This window comes from Lutzomyia longipalpis, chromosome 1 (genome assembly GCF_024334085.1).
Source record: "Lutzomyia longipalpis isolate SR_M1_2022 chromosome 1, ASM2433408v1".
Classification (NCBI taxonomy): Eukaryota; Metazoa; Arthropoda; class Insecta; order Diptera; family Psychodidae; genus Lutzomyia; species Lutzomyia longipalpis.
This window is the reverse complement of record NC_074707.1, coordinates 21206320-21224285: the sequence shown is the minus strand read 5'-3', so window position 1 is coordinate 21224285 and position 17966 is coordinate 21206320. Positions and strand designations below refer to the sequence as shown.

Sequence of the window (17966 nt, the reverse complement as noted above, 5' to 3'; positions counted from 1 at the left end):
GGGACAGATCAATAATATCAAAATGTTTGTTGTGCACGGTTGCGGAGGTGAGATGTCCGCGAATTTTGTCCAAAAACTATGTGAAAGGGTGTAAAATAATTACCAAAGTGCACGAATTTGTGTTCATTGGTGCCTAATGTGTTGTTTGACGAAACATTTTATTGTGCATGTGGATTATTTAATGGAAAAACTTCCAAGAAATACCTGAGGAGCAATGTCGGCCTCAAGTGACAACGAGATTGAAGAATTTTTGAACGGGCCCCTAGTTTCATGGGTGAGTGATTTGTTGAGTTTTCTCAGTAATTTCACTGCTCTCATGGATCATATCTCAGTGAAAAAGTGTCCACCGAGGATTGATGAGTAGTTTGTGTACAAAATACAATCCAATTGCCTCGGCAATAGTGCCACATATTCGTGGGTAAACAAAGAGAAAAGTTGGTGGTGTACGCACCAAGTCTGGGTTTATTGTCCAACAAGAAATCTTCGTTGTTGCGGCATTCATGTCTCGCAATTAAATTCAACTAAATGGAAAGTAATATGTATGCTCGTCTTTCCCGCATACAGGCGCTGAAATTCCCAAAAAAAAACCTTATGGTGTTTATTTTTCCAACATAACGAACACTCTTCTGCTGGAGTCTTGTTGTGTTATCTTCCCATTGTTATTGTTGAACGATTAGAAGCAGGTGTACAACGACGATCAGGCTGAACAAACACTCGAGGCCTTCCCGCAGAGGTTGCCTCAAAAAGGAAGAGCGTTGGCTGAAAAAGTGGCTCCGAGAGATCTTTTTTTTTCTACCTATGTATTTTCTTTCATCCAACCACACTCCTCTCATATTCCCTGGTGCTACCATAAACACAATCTTCTTTTCCAGAGCAAGAAGAGTTAGTCAAGTTCTCTCCTCAAATTTCTGCTGACTTGGCAGCTAAAGGAGAGTGAGAAAAAAAAGGAATTTCTTCACATACATCTCAATTCCATGCGTGTTTTCTCTTCCATCGACAATCCCCCTGGCTCATATTGGAGTTGAGAGAGACCTAGCTCGGCAAATTGTGTCTCACTTTATGTATTGAATAACCAAAGTATGTATAGAGAAAAAGCTTAATCGTAAGTTCATGGTACTTGGAACACGCGGCGTCCCGTGTATGAGTCACTTTTTTTCCCACTCAGGTGGTCTCATCATCAAAAGAGGAAGTCACTTGAGAACAAGGATAGCAATTTGCCTCTCATTCTCAATCTTAATTAATTCTTCTTCTTTTATTTACAAAGCCTAAACTGAAAATGTCTTTATTATCATTTGGCCAGATTGAGAGACCATTGTGTAATACAAAACGGCTGAGATTCAGTGTCCAACCAAAGGCAAATTTGAGAGTTTTTCTTCACTCCAATTGCCCAATAGGTCGAAAACACAAATTTTTATATTGGTTAAACCAATAAAGATATCAATTTTTATCGAGTTTGCCAGATAATTTGCATAAAAATTGTAATGGTAAATTGATTAAATCTTTATGAGTCTTTTCTATTCAGGAAACAAATGTTACGATTATGTATCTGGAGTTACGATAGATCCTTTTAATTCCTTACTTTTCCTCCTTTTTTTCTGATCTGTGGACTAATCTAAGTAAAGCCAGTTTGAACCTGAGACTTAATTAATCAGATCTGAATCTGAGAGTCAAAGAGAAATGAACTTTTTTTATCGTTTGGCTTTGTAATATGCATGAAAACATTTAAATTGTAAAGAAGAAAAATAATTTTTAAGGCAATACTAAATTAGAACCTATTGTTTAAGTAATCACTCCCCTAAACTAATTATAGGTTCGCATTTTGCTTTTACACCTTTTGCTTAATTACTTAACAACGCTACATGTCAATAGGATAGTCTAGTTTAGTTTACAAGTAAGTAAATCAATTAAATAATTTTCCTCTTGAATTTTAACGATTTTAACACTATTTAAGAGGTTTATTTTACTAAAAAAAAACTTTTCAAAAATTAAGACTACAACTGTAAAAAAAAGAAAAGAATAGAAAACTTAATTACACCTCTATATCTACCCAATCTCCCATTTTCATTCTCTATCTTTAAACTAATAGTCCCATTAAAAATCATTTAGGTGGAATTTTGAATGGCACCCGTGGTGGTTCTTTCTTCGTGTTTCTGACTAATATTGTCCCTTTTAAATGATAGATTGCCCTACAAAAATCGTGACTTTCTTGTGTGTCATGTCTCTTCTATGGGCTTATGAAGCGTGTTTAGAATTCCTCATAGAGATTGTGATTGAGAGAACGATTAAAATGCTTCCAAGCACACCCCGAAAAAAAGTGACTAGACGAATGAGGCAAAAGAAGAAGTCTTTTGTTAAGCAATTACCAGCTCATAGAGCAGCGCGATCATTTTTAATCGATCACCTGGGGAGACAATGGACGGAAAATTCAATAAGCGATCACAATTTGTGGGAATTGAGTGCAAAAATATGTTTTTTTTTTACAGTTGGGAAGAAAGGATAGATTGCTTAAAGTGTTTGAATTTGAGAGAGAGAGAGAGAGAGAGGCAGTATGTAGTATTTAGGTGAGGAATGTGTTATACCAGAAATCCTTTCACTCCCATGTTTATAAAAAAAAATCCTTATGGTACCTAAAAATCTGTTACGGTAGGTGGGGATTTTATAATGAGGTTTTTTAGCGACTGAAGATTGCGGGAGAGACATTGTAAGATTGTACATATTTAAATGGTGGAGTGCGAGAGATTTGGCGATGTAGGTAACTGAACCACACAAAGAAGTTACGCAATTCATGCACAAAAATTCGTGAAACTCGTGCGGTTTTGCCGCTGCTGCTGTTTTCCCTCGCTTCATTCCTTCTTATATCTGTTGACTTTGTAATTTCTGCAAAGATCTCCACACCATGTTGGTCATTCTCCAAAATACACCATCACCTCGCTCTAAGGCATGGATGTTTCAGCTGATGGTACATATATGATTTTGGTGTGAGATTTTGTATTTTCCTCGCATTCCTTACCTCGTAAAATGATTTCTATGAACAATAAATCAATCTCATTCACTTTAAAATCTCATCGGTATTATTTAATAGAGAACACACATTCTTTGCCACTCGGCACATGGTTAGAGAGATTTTATGAAATGGAAAAAGACAAAGATGAATGTTTGAAAGAAGAAAAAAAAGTAAAGAGAATTTAAAAATAGATATATTCTTCTCTTGCTTCCATGCAATCACACTCACTGCCATATTTATACAAAGAACTTCAATGCAAGAGAAGAGAAAATTCTCTTTCAACTTGTGCAAATTCCATAAAACTATAAAAGATTGTCAGGAAAATTCAAGCAATTCTGACTATGGTTAGTCAACTTGAAGATGCGTCGGATTTCTTTCTTCTCTGCAAAGCACGTTATTTACAAAGTAATTTCGTTTTTTTTTTTACTTACTTTTATGTATTGTATAATTGTTGCATCTATGCGAATGGGAAGTAATGAGATTTTCAAACATTTAAGGTGTGTCAGGTGGTTATACCATACTTCTTGCTTTTCTTTTAGTTTTGAAATGTTGGTCCAGCCCAACTTTGCCTTGAGGGCCCATTTTGACTAAATTAATATTCTCCATATGATCATAAAGTCATTCATTCACATATAATTGGATTAGCTTCCTCAATTTGAATGCAACAAAGATTTAGAAAATCTTATTAATAAAGAAATGAGTAAGAAAAAAATTAAATACCTTTGCTATCAAAAAAAAAGCTGTGAGTGTCTTTCAACTGATGCGTATCTAAAGTGATTTTAAAGCATTAATATGTAAATCATTTTTGTTGAGATGTCATCCAAATAAGCTACCCACTTGTCTTATTTATCAGGCAACACAATCATGCCACACGTTCCTCATGATTTCCATATAGTCATAACTAAATTGACTGATCTTCTCTTCCATACAAAGAGGAAACTTGGCGCTAAGCAGCTTAATATTCTTTTGAATTCTTTAAGATTCTTTGATATCTCAATTGTAATTTTTTTCTCTAAAATATCAATTTTCTCAAATAGAATAAATGATTCTTTATTTGAAGAGCTTCTTCAGTTTATTGGTTTTAAGTTTCTCAATATATTTGTAAGTGATGATGAAAGAGATAGAGAGAGATTATCCAATTAATTGTGGCTCTTTGGAAACAATAGAATAAAATACAATACAAAGTTTGATATATATAAAAAAAAAGAGAATTTCAGAATAAAACTTTTTGCTTTAGATTATCTAGTCTAACAAGAAGTTGTGGATTTATCTCCCACTCAGCTGTGATTGCAAGGTGGTAACTTACAGACGTTCTGTACTTCATTTTGTGCAGATGTTCTGGAAAAAGTAAAATAAAAACATCTTGTGAGTGAATTCACAATTGCAGATGCTGAAAAAGATCGTGCGTTGATAGCGACGACAACTGCAGCAAAAAGAGGGAGTGTGATGGGAAAAAGGGAAGCAGGGAAAAAAAGAGCAAAAATATCTAAAATATCTTACTCGTATTTCCATGAGAAAAGACATAAGACAGAAAAAGAGTTGATATTATTTTACTGAAACACTATATTTTCTATAATGTTACTTTTTTCGAAGAATTAGATACCTCCCTGCGTCAACACAATAAAATAGTGAAGATTTTGGTGGAGAAATAACTCTTTTTTCAGTCACTTTGTCGGAGAAAGAGTTGACTAATAAATTATTTCAGTGCATTTTTGTGTAATAATGTAATTAACGAGTTTTTTTCCCTCCTTGATAACACTTGAGAGATTTGTTTAAAAAAAACGATTTGAAGTGTCGAAATGAATTTTCTCTCGAGCGCTTCTTTAATTACATTCAAACAAAGGTTGATGTTAGAGAAAATTTTCTCAGGGAAAATGAGTGGGTAATACAAAAAAAAAAGTGTTGAGATGCAACCGGGAGAGATTTTTGTATGAAAATTAAATGGAAGTGGTGTATAAAAATTTTAGAAATGACTTTGAGAGAGTACACAAACTGTATTAAAAAAGTTTTGGGCTTTTAAAATGAAAGACAATGTAGATTCGATGCGGTAAATTCAAGAGATAAAAATGTACCCAATGGTGATTATTCTTTTGAGATTAAATTTTTTTTTAATAATGTTTATTCAAGAGATTCCAAGACAGGTAATCATTTACCTTAAAAACAATAGATTTGTATCATATTAACTCATCAAGATCAGCGCTTAGTTTTCAAACAAAAAAAAATTGCTACATGTGTATGTGGAAGCTTCACATTACGCGACGTTTCGAAAGTTTATTTTCCTCTTCATCAGGTCTTCAGAAGTTTGGAAAATTTGTTAATTAGTTTTAGTACAATCATATTGAGATTGATTTTGACTTTAATGTTCATTTTGAAATCTTAACTTCTGAATACGAGCGAAGGTTGAACAAATAAGGAAAAGACATTTATGGCCCAAAACTTTTTGCTTCTCCTCTCTGGTAGATATATTATGTATTTCTGTAATCACGACTTTAAGTGATATTCGCGATAGTAAAATACGTTGAATGAGATGGTAAAGGGAATATAAAAGATATTTACACAGCAAAATAGCCCATTGAGGCGAAGAGATCGTGACAAAAGAGGTTCATGACTTCCAAAATCATAATAAAATGTCAAGAGAAACCATTTCGACTTCCACTTGGTGTACAAACATTTTTACTTTTTTTTGGGATTTGCCATTCCAATTAAATGAATAAATTGCGGGGGTCTTTTTCTGCGGGATTTCAACTGAAATGTTCTTATGTCTCTCATGACAATTTCTCTACACAGTCAGCGATATTAATCCATGGCATGTGTTTATTGTATACATATACCTACTATACATAACGAAGAGAGAGACCAAATCACCGGAACTCGATGGTGGCTTTTGAGAATGTGCACAAATCAGCGATGCGAAAAAGACATTTTCAAATTGTACGTCGTACACACTTTGCTTTATTTTTTCCTATACGGCTTCTCTTCATTATTCTTCGACATTTATTCTGTGTGATTTGTGGATACAGAAGGAAAGCAAATCTTCTTGGTAAAAATCCTCAACACAATTGGAACGTTATGTACGCGACTAAATAAATCCTCGGCGTGATTTACAATGAGAATTTCTCAGTGTGGGATGTTAGACTTGTTGGTGGTTTTATTTTCAGTTGCTAAATTTATTATGCATTATTGTTTAATAACTTTGCAAATGATGCACATACAATTTAAATATGTTTGTCATTGAAAAGTATGTGGATATACATAATGTATATTCCAACATAGTTAATTCATCTTTTGATTGAAGTTATTTGGATCAGTTCTTGTGATGCAATTTTTTTTTTTGAATATTGTAAAGTAGCAATGAGAAAGTTTTTTTTTACAATTCTATATACAAATCATTTCATCCTACACCTTGGGGGAATTTTAATTGAAGCCAAAACAATCAACTCGAAGTGTCTCATGAAGATTAATCGCCCTGATTTCTTTCTCCACACACCACAGTTAATTGGATAATCCCGAAATTGGAGGGTTTCTCTGCATATCCATGTGAAAATGCAAAGAAGAGAAAATGAAATGTAAATTAAGTAGGTAAATCTTATTAGAATCCATTGAGGAAATCTGCAAAGTATATCTCGGGGTATGAGATTTGAAAATCCGGAGTGAAGAAAATCTTGAACTTTAAAAGTAAAATTGCAGAGAATTCGTGTTGATTTTAACCTCGAAGAGTCATCTTGTAGCAGTTGAAAAGACGTATAAAATATAGGTAAAGGTAAAATTAATAGAAATCAATTATAATTCGTTTGCATTCTCAAAATCACCACAATAAATTTGCAACTCACGGCTAGGTTAAAAGTTGAAAAGTTTCAAATGTTTTATCTTAAAGCTTACTGGAATAGATTTGAGATTAACTTTATTTTCTTAGAAGTACTTTTAAAGGAATTTTATTCAAATATTCTTCTTTGAAAAAAAATGTTATATACTCGTACAATTATAGGGTTGTCGCATTGAGGTCTTTGACTTTAGACTTTATTGGTTAAACTTTTCATTCGCTGCTGTATTATTCTAAATTATTAGGTCAAATCGATATTAAGTGTTGAGCAGCATGTGCAGTCAGGAAGAATTATATATTTTACGTAGAAGTATGCATAATGTAATAAATGACAGAGGCGTAGTCAAGGAGACTGTTTTGGTGTCTAAAAATCTTAATAGTTCTAACGGTTTAGGGTTTGAATTAGTCCAAAAAAATGATTTCCTTCCACTTTTAAAATAAAAAAAGGAAGTTTCTTCAAATGCAAAACAGAAAACAGTAGAACAAAAACGTTAAACGTTAGAAAAGATACGTCAAACGTTGAATTTCTCGTGTAAATTATTAAAAACTGTTGGTTCGAATGCAAGAACCGTTAATGCAGTTTACTTACTTATCTCAATCTTCATAAAACTTCACCCTTAAATCTTTCTTTTCAATCACTTTTCAGTGTCCTTTAAAGTCTAGAAATAAATAAAATCTTAAGTTCCCCTGTGAAGATGTCTGACTACGCTCCTGAAAAATAAACGTAACATCTGCAAGAGCCGACATAAACAATATAAAGTACATGTGATCAATTAACAGACGCCTCCACTTTAAATATCTGAGAAATTCTTTTGTCTGACTGGCTCGTTGGAATTTATTGAGACGTTTAAAGCACCTTTAAAATGTTAATAAACGTATAAATACGTTACATACAAGAAACGACCAAATATGGAACCCTGCTTTACTATCAGTTGGTTTTTGCATTAAATTTAAGTACCGCATAGTGAGAGGAACACACAAAGGTATAGATTGTCAATAAGTAATCTTTACTGAAAGAGCTATCAATATTGATTTGTGGAGAATGAAATTCATTATTCACCTAATGAAGGCAATAAAATAAATTCATTAGGCGAGAAAAGTGATAGTCATTGCTATTTAAATCACCGTCATTGTGAAAATAAAGCAATAAAAGACCGCGCAGGCATGTACAAAAAGAAATCCCTTCATTAACACTATTCATCAAAACTTGCTGATATAGTGGATGGATTGGATAGTATAAGTTGAATATAAGGAAGTATTTCCAAGAATACTCTCTTACCTGTGAACTCTTGCGGTGCATGAAAAGAAGGAACGCTGACAAAACTAACAAATATTATATGTTCTAAGAAATAATTTAATATATTGATCTTGTAGAATGTGAATGAATTTCAAATGCAATCAACATAAATTTAATATTGGAGAAGCAGTACCAACTATATGTACGATGTTTTCTTCCCGTGAAAACTTTTCTGGCACACGATCTCATTCACACAATCCCACAGAAACCACACGTGATTATCGGATGTGTATGTAGTATTTATTTTTCTCTCAACTCTGTTGCACTTTGAGAAGTCATTATGATGATTGTAAATTGCAATGTTACTTTTTATTGTGTGTTTTATGCAAATTTTTCAACTTGTCCCAATTGATTCTCTCTCCAATATACCTATGCTACCTATGTATGTGTATGCTGTGTACTACCTTGCCACAATCATTAGCATCGCTATATATGTTTTAACTGTGATTTAAATTCTCTTTCTTGCACCACGCTTAAATTTGCATGAACATTATGAGTGTGGATTTAATTGAGAAATTTTTGCACTGGTGTTCTCCATTTGCTTCCAATTCTTTTGCCGTCTCTTCCACCCACAGGAAAAAGAAGAGAAAAAAGCTCACGCAAGTGAAGAGAGGGAAGATTTATTGTCAAGATAAATTTGTGAAATTGACATGCAACACAAATGGACAAAATTACGGATGGAGCTTCCAAATTGGGGAGATATGTGAATTTCACTTATAATCAATTTATTAATTAGATGTATATTTTAGAAGATGAGTCGTAAAGTGCAGGAGACGCGATCAGCAGCATCCGTCGACGCCAACGCGCATGTTAAACAAACTCGTGGATTTGTGCGTGTGCGCTGGTGCAAATGATTACTCGTCCCATTCCACTTGTCGCAACAGATCGTAAATCTAATAATAAAGTGGACAAGCACACGACACCCAAACACTCCAAGTTGAATGATTTTTCTGGCATTCCCCAACACCACATACTTCCGCAATATAATATTCAATGCATACTGCCGCGCCAGGAAAAATTAAGATTTCCTCCTTTGTGAACTTTAAATCTTTTCTTGTTCATTTAACTCTCCTCTATAGCATGATCGCCATGACGATTGGTTATGGTGAAGAGTGATGTAAAAGAGTGCGAGATGTGTCTGTCTCTGGATGCTGTGTGGCATGATGTGATAAAAATATACAAGTCAACAAGTGTGGAGTGAACTTGATGAATTGTGATGTGATGCTGCACCAGGAGATCTGCCGGTGTGGTTCAAAAGAGATCATACCATGAGCGTTTCACGGTGTTTCGAAAGGGAAATTCTCGCACTTCTCAAGGTTGAAGGCAACAATTTGTACCGCAAATGCATCGCGCTGCGGTGGAAGTTGTGGAAGCTTGTGTGTGCGTTTCTCTGGCGCCAGTTGAAGTGAAAATTAATTGTTAAATTTGCGTCGCCTTTAATGTAGAAAATATACCTGTGCACACGTTCAATTTATTAATACTTATATACCTACTTCTTTGTGATTTACTTGTTATTCAAGGCATTTGATTTGTATGATGTGATACTTTGAATAAATTAAATTAATAGCTAATACATTTAGATTCTAATGGCATTTATTTTGTAAATTTAGGAATATATAAACTTTGGGTTCTTACATGATAGTTAATCATGATCTTTTCTGCCTTCAATTTTTTTTATCTGAATTTAGCCTGTAGGTGAATTTTTATTGTACGTTAGATATTATTCTAATTTATCTATCAAAGATTTCGTTTAAAAAAAGATTTCTTGATTAACTGATAAGTTTGGGAAAATCTTCTTTACAAGGTGAATCCTCAATGTAGAGTCAATTGAGGCAGATTATGCCTTCTCTTAAGAATTCGCATTGCTCCATTTTAACTGTTTCTATTCTACGACACTCTCCTGTATTTTCTATTATAATTTGAATGGCTTAAAACAGCACTATTTTAAACTTTAAAAAATTCAAATTGCAAATCTTTAAACAACAGCCGCAACAGCATTGATGATTATGATTATGTATGCATAAAATTCCGAGAAAAGGTGAAAATCATTTAAAAAATTGATGCAAAGCTCTTCTACGGCATTAAGCTATTAAATCTTAAGATTAACGCATTAAAAGTCAAACTTCTCTACATTAGGTCGTTAAACTGAAGTATCCATGAATTTCTCTACAATATTTTCCTCTTTCTTAAATACTTTGGGAATTTATACCTACCTAAAAATTTTTAGCATTCTCCATCCTCATATCCAATGAGAGGGAAAGTGAGACAGAATTCCTGGCAATTGTTAAACTCTGTGATGTATTGACTGATGGCACTGACCCACATTTTTTCGTCGAATCCACCTCATTCAACTCGTTGACGCTGTAGGTTAATTATGTCACTCACACCTTCTGTATACACTCTCTGTGTGGCAAATTGATGCCAATAGGTGAGGATTCTCAACAAAAAATTATGCAATTGCTCGGCGTCATCGCCGAAACGCCAAAATTGCGCTTTGTAGTCAGAGAATGAGGAATTTGGTATAGAAGAGATGATTAGCATTTCAAAAGAATGTGCTAAACAATGTCAATTAGATGGTAATTAATTAAACAATCTACTCAATTGATTATCTCTCTAATCGTGAATTTCGCACAGTAAATCACAAGAGGGAAGAAATTCTGCTGAGATACTTGCATATAATTTGCAAGAGTTAAAATGCAGAGTCATCTTGTAAATTGATGAATAATTCATTCGCATGAATGAGGTTTTTCATCGAAGCACCGTATAAATATACGATTGGTGTGTCTCTGCCACATTAATCATTTACATTGTTTTAATATTTATTAATTTTTCACACTCTACCTAATTTAATTAATTAAATTATGTTTGTAGAAGTTGTCAAGAGTAAGATTTATTCTCACGAGAATTTTACTTTTGTTACAGCTTGAATCATGTCTCCCAAGACCAGAAATTTTATCTGGTTACACTTCACTGCTGGACGGAGCTATTATTCACAGTGTCGTCCTCCAGATTGATCCTGAACCTCAGCATCATCTTGTTAAACTTATTGGACTCGATGGGGTTCTATTGGCAAATGCAAGAGCACGAAATTTCGATGCAGTCGTGCGAAATCTTCGAAATCTCTACGAGGAAGAGCTGGGACAGAGGGTGCTCATCTTACCTGATTGTAGTGTCCTCGGGCACTCACCAGACACACCCCAGGGACTTGAACAGATGAAATTATTACTAATCCTTCTCCTCGGAGCTGCTGTTCAATGCCCAAATAAGGAACTCTTCATTAGTCGCATAAAGGAATTGGATCTGGAGACGCAGCACGCGATTGTTGAGTTAATAAAGCAAGTTACGGACAATCAGAGTCTCGTGCTGACGAATGAATCAATGGACACCTTACGCCGGATATGATGTACAATCATTTGTTGCGAGTGACCAAAGAACGCGATCAATACCACTCGAATTGGATAACGAGTTTTACAATTGAAACGGAAGTGACACACAATAATGGTCCACAGCGGATTAATTCAATGTCACCATCAGCAGTAGCCACGACAAATGGTCCCGACAGTAATCATATGGTGGTGGAGTTGGCCGATCTCAAATCCAAGTTGCGGAAGCTGCGGCAGGAATTGGAAGAGAAGTCCGAGGCGTTCATGGAAGTTAAGGAAGAGCTTGAGCATAAGACGTCGCAATACGAAAAGCTACGAACAGAGAGCCAGGAATGGTATACGGAGGCAAGAAGGGCATCAGCGTACAGGGATGAAGTTGATGTTCTCAGGGAGAGAGCAGAAAGGGCTGATAGACTCGAAATTGAAATTCAAAAATTAAAAGAAAAGCTAAGTGATGCTGAATTCTACAAGACACGCGTTGAGGAACTTCGTGAGGATAATAAGACACTCCTTGAGACAAAGTAAGTGAAGATTTTATCCTTTTTTTCCATTTTTTTCTCTTTCAAATAAATCTGTGATAAATTCAAGTACAAAAATTTACTATTTTTTCCCGGAAAAGTATTGAATTTATAATAATCCATTAAATCAATTCAATTATTTATTTTTCTCGCTTTACATTTTAATTTACTTTTCATTGTTATTTTAAGTAAGTTTACTTTTGAATTAGATCAACTTCATTTTGTTGCGAAGAGAACAAACAAACCGTGGAATATTGGCATATTTATGCTTCAATCGCTTTAACCCATATTATACAGCGTTGAATAAAGAAATTTTTTCTTAAAGAAATTTTCTATAAAAATAAATAAAAATTGTCTTTTAGAGAAATGCTGGAAGAACAACTGCAGCGATCTCGTAAAAGAAGTGATCATGCTATGGTTCTAGAATCAGAAATAATTAAATATCAGCAAAAGCTCAATGACATGGCTCTCGAGAGAGATGTGGACAAAAATAAATTGCAAGAACTTGTGGATGAAAACACACAATTGCAGCTCGCCACGAAAAATCTTACTGCTCTGTCAGATCTCAATCAGGCAACGTCTGATCTTGAGGAAGAAAGTGTTTCAGCGGACAATAGTTTATCAGGGCAACTCACGAATAATGCTCAAACAAGGGCTTTACGTCTTGAATTGGAGAATAGACGATTACTGGCTACTTTGGATGCCATGAAGGAGTCATCATTTCATGAGTCATCCAATAAAATCCTCGAGTTGGAGAAGGAAAAGAAGAAGCTTTCGCTAAAGGTAGAACAAATGCAAGAGAACGCCAAGAGGCAAGTGCAGCAAATTCAGGAATTGGAGGATGTCTTCAAGAATGCCCTGGAGGAGAATAAGAAACTTCAGGATACATTGGATGCACGGCAGCAGGCAAATGATAGACAGAGCCAAGAACGAGAGGCAGATAGAATGAAGATCATTGATCTGGAGAAGCAAATTGAGACTTTGGTCAAAGAGAAACAACGAATACAGAATCTGAGTGAGAGTATTCAGAGGAGGGCGGATGAGGTTGAGCGTCTGTTTGACACCAAAATGAGAGAATGTGAGAGTTTATCGGAAAAACTTGTTGAATTCGACAGGACGAAGAATCAATTGGACGATGTGAAGGAGAAGTTGGGGATTATGGAGAAGGAAAACGTTAACTTTACGAAAGAGGTTGTAAAGCTTAGAGAAAATTTAGAGGTACGCTTGTGCAGAATTTTTGTTTATTTCACCCTTTTGCTGCTCGCATTGAAATTCTCAAACTATGCGTCTGTATACATGTAGTTTTTTTTTATCATAGACTTTCTTCTTTTGTTGTAGGAAAAAGATAAACAATTGGATAGGAATAGCAGTGAAATTGAGAGCGATCGTAAGGAGATACAGAGATTGCGTGAAGAACTGGCGGAGAAGGCAGTCGAAGTGAGGAAAATCGGTGAATTGGAAAAGCAAAACAATGAACTCATCTCACAGGGGAAGATTGATGCTGAAACGATCGCCACACTTCAGAGAGATCTCGTCAATGGGGCCCTCGTGTCCAACAAAGTGAAACAGGGCTTGGAGAAATTGGGTCTCGATGACAATGTGTTGGAAAATTCGGATTTCAATGTGGAGAATGTTGTGGAGAAACTCGTAAAGAATCCCGAAACTTTCAGAACTGTTAAGGAGATTATGTTGAATGTGGGAAGGGAAACAACTTCCTCAGACATGTGTGTTCTCTGTCATCGCAAAGAAATCTTCACGGTGGAGAAGGAGATTGAGATAAATAATGAGACCGAAGTGGATTTACTCAATCAAACGGAAGAGGTGGTGTCATCTGTGAGTGCTCAGTGGAAGAAGCAATGTGATCATCTCTACACCGAGAATTCCACACTGAAGACACTCAATGAGCAACTTGAAGCGGAAAATGCGAGGCAGAAAGTCTCCATGGCGACATCTGAGTCCCAAATGGGATCACTGAATAGTCAGTATGTGGCTCTACAAGTGACCAATTCGCAGTTGATCACAGAGAAGGAGTCGCTGATGAAGCAAATGGATATTTACAAGCAACGCAATGAGTCACTGAGGCATGATCTCCTTTCGCTGCAAGCTATGCTGGAGCAATCAAATTCCGAGTATGATTCATCACGAAGTGAAAATAAGGACCTCAAGACAACTATTCGTGATCTAAAAGCGGAAAATAGAGATTTGCGTGAACGTCTATTTTCCATGGAGAAGGATTTGAAGGAACTCGAAGCTGAGAGTAAATCAACAAAGTCTGATTCGATGAATCTCACAAATCTCCGGGCAGAACATTCAAAGCTCAAAGAGGACTTTAGGAATCTCTTTACACAAAATGATCGAATGAAGCAGCAATACAAGACAATGCAGGAGCAATATCGGAGTATGAGGAATGAAAATGGGCGATTAATGCTTCAAAATACTGAGCTGAAAGGTGAATTAAGTACACGCAGTGATCATGCCACGGGGATGGAGATTGAATTGGCCAAAGTGCAGCAGCAGTGTGATATGTTGATTAAGGCAAATACTGATTTGGATACAGATCGACAAAAATTAATGGACAATGTGTCGCAATTACTCTCACAGTATCACGAACTCATTGTAATGTCCCAGCAGGATAGGCAACACTATCACGAAGAGGAGAAGTGCTACACGGATAAATTGAATAGTCTCTACAGGCAAAAGGAGCAGCTTGAAGAGAAGATTATGGATTATTTCAAGAAAATGGACAATTGTGTACCAAAAAAGTAAGGCAAAGATTTTTTTTGGTCTCTTAAATTGATGATTAATAAATTTATTTTGTCTTGTAGAAAACCATTTGGCTCAAATCTCGTGAAGAGGGTGAAGAAAGCTGGATCTGACATCATGAATCGTGTTCCAAATCGAGTAAGTTTCATTCTTTTTAACTCACATTTGCCCATCGGAAGTGCTAAATCAACTTTGGACATTCTTAACATCTCTTTCGCACTTCTTTTTTTTTGCAATGCCAAGAAAACAATTGTATACATTGTGTTGAAATTTTGGGAAAGGGAAAAAAGAGTAAAGAATCGGTCATTAGAGAAAGATTATTGGCACGAATCCAATTACCGTAAATTAGTGAAAATCATAATATTTTGTACAATGTTCCGCTTAAATTAGCAAATCAAGCAAGAGACCAAAAGACTCCTCACAGTACGCCTATAAATCACTCTTGGACGATAGTATTAATTATTTCTGATTTCCTCGCTGTGTTGACCGTGATCGTGAAAATTATTCATCGCAATTCTATTTTAGAATCACCACAAAGTTTTGGGCCATCAATTGACTTCTCAAACATTGTTTGGGGGGATTTATTGTGAGAATTGAAAAAGGGTGTATTTTTGGAACATTGTGCGGTGAACACGAATTTGAACTTTGTGTGAAGGAATTTCAATAGAATTCTTTTGCAATAAAAATGATGCTGACTCACATTGCGAGATTATTCAAAGCGCCCCACTCTATAGCATTGTACTGATTAGATTTCTTTGAATATGTCTTTGAATTGTTAAAATGTAGTCTTATTTTTATATTAAATTTATTTTAAATCGATTTCTTACTGATCTTTAATATTTTTTAATAATAAGTTTAATGATCTTCTTGAATAGATCGTTTCAACGTGTTAACCCCTTTAGCAAAAACGCAGCATCTCAAATTATTTTTATACCAAATAATTCTGTTTCATCGCATCTTTCAAGAATCTCATGTTGTGCTGCGTGATGCAATATTTGTCTTCCCAACTTCAATGAAAGACTTGGATGATTTCGCATTATGACAAAGTTATTTTACCGATGATGATGATAGATATACGTTCAAAATACCAACATTTTCTTCTCAAAGGAGTTTCAAATATGTTCTATCTTTAAACGTGTAATCTCATGAACACAGAATGGAGGCAAAAAAAATCTCTTTCATTCACTTGATCCTGCTATACGTACAAATTGTAATGCAAATAAAATGAATCCTACACATTTCTAACTTCCACCAACTACCATTTGGTGGTTTAGAGAATTTCGCCAAACTGTAATGAATTGCGTAAAAATCACAGTTGGACACTAAAAATACATTCTCTTGGCGAACACAACAACAAAAAAAGCAGAAACAAGAACAGAAAAGATGAAAAGAATGTCATTTTTTTTTGGTTTGAAAATTTTCATAGCGAAATTGCGGAAGAGAGATGTTGAAAAAAAATGTTTGCGTTATGTTTATACTTTCAGTTTCAGTACCGGAAGTCATGGATTGATGACACTCGACTCACACAGAGTCAGCTGATTATGGGCTCAGAATCCGGTGGCAATGAATCCGACAATAGTACGGAAGAACCCAATTCTGTATCATCCGACACAACACTCCTTAGTCGATACTCCAATTCCCGGCAGAGTCTTCAGAGGTGTGTGTTGCATGTTTTTTTATTATTCTCTAATCTGTTTTAATTAACTTTGCACCGGAGTTCCATCCTCAGCCAATGAAAGGATTTTGTTTGATTTTATTAGCCAATTAGAGCTTCCCTTTTGAAACATATATTCTTCGTCTTATTCATTTGAATGTCATTTACCTACAAATTATTTTGCAGATGTTTTTAATTAATTCTATCAAAGGGTTGGGCTTTTGTGCAAAGAAAGTTTGAATAAAACCAAGAGATGCAGCTAGAAATCTCTTTAAATGGGGTCTTTTTCTAATGTAAGATTTTTTTTTTATGTTTTAAGATTAATTTTTAGTTAATTAATAACATTTTATTTATAAAAGAGATAGAGAAAAAATTGTATTAAAGGCAAAATTCATTATAATTTTTGTCTGTAATGTTGGATTGCAGGAAACCAAGTGATAATTGTCGGGAATCTCCACTGACACGCGGTGGGGTGCGTAGTAGCTTGCAGACAACATCACCACGTCGTGATGAGGTCAACCGTGCAAACAGGAATAGCCTACACATGCTCGATGGAGCATCAGTGGGCCCGGACGTGACCGTGGCGGCACTTGGGACGGCAGGAAGTCGACGGACAGTGTACCTTGTGGATGATAGTAGCAAATTGCCCGAGGCCACACCATCACCGAGTCACTCCCAGTCATCAGCGGGAGGAAGCAGTGGTGGTGGTGGTGCCAATTGCTCAACAAGCGGTGACAATGGCACACATCAATCCACTGCCAATCCATCAACACTTCTTATGTACAATCGAATCTCAAATGTGATCGGGGGCGATGTTGTGTCCATGGGAGCCTCATCCGGGACCCAGATGATCAATAGTACGGCAGACAAGGCAAATCATCGGGATAATGGGAAGAAGAGGCCACAGGGGGAGGATAAGGATAAAGAGCCGGCCATTTGGTATGAATACGGATGTGTCTGAGGGAGGATTAATGCGCGAGCAAAGGAAATCAAAAAGCAAAGTATTATACTTAAAAAAAAAAGTGAGTTTTTTTTAGAATTTTTTACACGATTTAGAAAACCCGAACATCCGTTTGCCTTAGAATGTTGCTTAACATTTTTTGTAGGAACTTTTTTTTTTTAAAGAAAAAAAAATAATAACTTAGTGTTTAAGCGAATGCCTAGGAAATAGAATAATGTATTAATAATAATTATTTCTATAAAATTAGTAATAGTGGGAGATTCATTAATTATTTCTCCTATTTGCGGATTTTTCGTGAAAAAAAAGCGTGTTACTAAAATTAGGCTCTAATTAAGACGATAAATTTTCTAAATGCAATCCTTTGTCACTCAACCAGTAAATTATTTGGGCACCTTGTCGAGCGATTTACTCATAGTTCTACATACATATACCTTTGTAAACAAACAACATTAGTTTAAAACATATGGTGGGATTTTCATTGCATTTCCTCGAAATAAAAAAAAAAACTTTTGTGTGGAAGATATTTCTTTTTTGCCAATTTTATCACCACCGAAGTTTTATGAATA

General features: G+C 35.2%; 1 protein-coding gene across 1 annotated transcript; it reads left to right on the top strand.

The window, feature by feature from the left end:
* Positions 1–32: 32 nt before the first annotated feature.
* Positions 33–17919, top strand: LOC129796960 (girdin). Its single transcript, XM_055839119.1, is given in 8 exon segments — positions 33–274; positions 11044–11503; positions 11506–12025; positions 12385–13240; positions 13361–14784; positions 14848–14923; positions 16270–16442; positions 16866–17919. Coding segments are annotated over 8 exon segments (4104 nt in total). The 5' UTR covers positions 33–214; the 3' UTR covers positions 17401–17919.
* The last annotated feature ends 47 nt before the right edge of the window (positions 17920–17966 follow it).